Raw genomic sequence first — 3,273 nt, forward strand, 5'->3', positions numbered from 1 at the left:
ATCAATAGTAGTCAAACAATTGTTTCCAACCATACCCACCACTGGAAATGACCAGTGGTGGGTGATGCTACCAATCGTTAGAAATACCACATGTGAATACGAAAGAGAACCTTGAGAGGAACGGTTGAGGGTTGCAGGCCAAGAGTAATCCATTCGGGACCGCTTCGAAAGGGACAGAGTATCCTAAGCTCGCAGATTACAACTTTACCATCAGTGAAGCTCAAATGGTGTCCGTACTGAAGTCCCATCCGTTATCAAGCCCTCTTAGACCGTTGCGGTCAGATCCCAGTACTATATATCAGATGGTTTGGTACGAGTTTCATGGGACCCCAGGGCATAAAACCACAGATTCCAGACACTATGGGGAAGAAGTGGCTAACATGCTCGCCAGGGGTCATCTTTGGGAGTATCTCAGTGAAAGGGCGAAAAATAACTACGGTAAAGTCAGACCAGACGAAGATAAAGATGCATCAGGCGCTCGACCGCATGTCATTAACATGATTTTTGGCAGATCCATGATTACTGGGACTAGCTTCACCGCTTCCAGGACTAGAGACTTCTCACAGGAGGATTTGATTAATATTAGTAATGCGGGAGAAAAGGACTCGGGATTTCCCAGAGGAGGATTTGATTAATTTCTCTGATGAGGATGCAGTGGCCATTACTTTACCTCACAATGACACCTTGGTTATCACTGTATTTATTGGTTGTTGTCGGGTAAAGCATGTGATGGTTGATCCGGGGAGCTCAGCCAATATTCTTCACTGGAAAGCAGTAGAGGAGATGGGCCTACTGGAGAAAATCATACCAGCAGCAAGGACCCTTGTCAGCTTCAATATGTCTAGTGAAACTACCAAAGGCGAGATCGACTTACCAGTGGAAGCCGGAGGGGTCATCAAAGTAACAAAGTTATATGTAATCGATGGCAATATGCAATTTAATGCAATCTTTGGGAGGCCTTGGCTCCATGACATGAAGGTTGTCCCTTCAATATTATATTTGCTTCTCAAATTCCCTACCCTAGAGGGGATCACGTAGATCTGGATGGAGCAACCGACGTCCAGGGAGATGTTTATCATCGAGGAACCTGTAGCAGTTGAAAGTTCGGTTGTACCTATTTAATAGCAATTATAGGATCTAGAACTCACATTAGTTGTAGTCCAACAGATTCCGTCAGAAAACAAGAACAATGTGGGACCGAAAGAAGTTGAAGAAGGGTACGGAGTCCCAAGATACTTTCATCCTCCCGACGACTCAGATGTCACTAAGTCTACGGTTGAGGAGCTCAAACAGGTTGCCTTACATCTAGATCAACCTGAACGAAAGGTATATCTAAGCACGGGGCTGACCCCAGAGCTCAGAGAGGTAATACTTAATTATTTGAGACACAACATTGATTGTTTTGTCTGGTCACATAAGGATATAACAGGTATACCCTCGGACATGGCAATACACAAGCTAGGGTTGGACTTCGGTTTTCCACCAGTGCGCCAAAAGAGGTGGCCCATTGCTGAAGTCCAAAACAGGTTTGTCAAAGAAGAGGTATCCGAATTGGTTGGCAAATGTAGTCGTAGTACCAAAGAAGGGCAAAAAATTTGGAATGCTTATAGATTTTAAAGACCTTAACAAAGGGTATCTGAAGGATTCTTTTCTGCTTCTAAGCATCGATCAAATGATCGATGCCACGGCCGATCATGAAGTAATGAATTTTCCCGATGCTTACCTCGGGTATACCCAAATAAGGATGCACCCGGAGGACTAAGAGAAAACTTCCTTTATCACTAATTTCGATACTTATTATTACAATGTAATGCCCTTTGGATTGAAGAAAGCTGGAGTCACTTACTAGAGGCTTATAAACAAAACATTTGAGCAACAAATAGGCAATACTATGGAAGTATATGTCGGTGATATGCTAGTTAAGAGTCTCCATACTGGGGACCATCTAAGTCATTTGCAGGAAACGTTCGAGGTCTTGAGGTAGTATAACATGAAGCTGAATCCAGAGAAATGTGATTCAGAGTCGGATCTGGGAATTTCCTGGGTTTCCTTGTCTCTCAAAGAGCGATAGAAATAAACCCAGAGAAGATAAAAGCTATAGAGGACATCCTGGATACGTTAGAAGATATGAATGTAGTGCAGCGGCTGACCAGCTGCATTGCCGCACTCAGCAGGTTTATATCCTGATCTTCAGAGAAGTGCCATAAGTTCTTCTCTTTGCTCAAAAAGAAGAACAACTTCTAGTGGATTCCGGAGTGTCAGCAGGCGCTTCGAAATCTCAAGGCATACCTGTCTTCTACTCCTTTCATGTCGAAGCCAAAAGATGGTGAGCATTTGTTGGTTTGTCTAGCTGTCTCCGAGGTAGCGATAAGTGTTGTCCTGGTACGAGAAGTGCAAGGTACACAATTTCCTGTCTATTCTGTAAGTCGAGTTATGTATAGGGCCGAAACATGATACCCTCTCCTGGAACTAGCCTTCGCTTTATAAATGACTTCACGAAAGCTTGGGTCATATTTCCAATGCCACCCAATTGTCGTAGTGACCACGTTCCCTTTGAGAAATGTACTTCGCAAGCCCCAATTGTCAGGGCGATTGGCGAAGTGGGCGGTCGAGTCATTTGATATTGAATATAAGCCCCATACTATGATCAAATCTCAAGTCCTTGCGAACTTTGTGGTTGATTTCAGTCCGGGTGTAGCTCCCTAAGCCGAAAAGGAAGCCTCCTTGTTACCCTTGGGCAACACCCGGAGTGTGGATGCTCTATACTAACGGAGCGTCCAATGTAAAGGGAACAAGGCTAGGTGTATTCCTCCACACCCCTATGGGAGAAATCTTGAGACAAGCAATTAATGTGTGCCCCTGACAAATAATGAAGCAGAGTACGAAGCTTTGATTGCAGATCTCGAGCTAGCTCGAGGACTAGGTGAAGAAGTCATCGAGGCAAAGTGTGACTCCCTATTGGTTGTAAATCAAAATCTCCAAAAGCACGCCATTTCCAAAAACCTTTCCACTTCCCGGTCACGACTGTTAGAATCTCGAAATGTGGGGGGACTATCTGTATTGGGCTAAATTCGTACAACACAGCTGGACCAACATCGTCAAGCCATGTGGCTAAAAGGATAAGTCAGCACTTAGTGTCACCGAAAGGAATTTCATTGTACCGGAGGTACCGCTTAGTCTGGAAGGCTTTTGGAATAGTTCCGGAGGAGAGCTCAACGGGCTTTTGTTACAGATCGGGGTGAACGTTATCTTCTTGTTTGATTAGGCTTAATG

General features: G+C 44.4%; 1 protein-coding gene across 1 annotated transcript; it reads left to right on the forward strand.

The window, feature by feature from the left end:
* Positions 1-588: 588 nt before the first annotated feature.
* On the forward strand, positions 589-1,617 carry LOC132619928 (uncharacterized). The gene is made up of 2 exons (XM_060334678.1): positions 589-978; positions 1,135-1,617. Exons 1-2 carry the CDS (start codon positions 589-591, stop codon positions 1,615-1,617), a joined length of 873 nt encoding a protein of 290 aa, XP_060190661.1.
* The last annotated feature ends 1,656 nt before the right edge of the window (positions 1,618-3,273 follow it).

The sequence above is a fragment of the Lycium barbarum genome, chromosome 11 (assembly GCF_019175385.1).
Source record: "Lycium barbarum isolate Lr01 chromosome 11, ASM1917538v2, whole genome shotgun sequence".
NCBI lineage: Eukaryota > Viridiplantae > Streptophyta > Magnoliopsida > Solanales > Solanaceae > Lycium > Lycium barbarum.

What these genes read in the sequence shown, in the direction of transcription:
- LOC132619928 (XM_060334678.1), top strand. Translation starts at nt 589, where the DNA reads ATGCGGGAGAAAAGGACTCGGGATTTCCCAGAGGAGGATTTGATTAAT. An exon ending in CTTGGCTCCATGACATGAAG is followed by an intron (nt 979 to 1,134) that starts GTTGTCCCTTCA and finishes TAGCAATTATAG; the next exon opens with GATCTAGAACTCACATTAGT.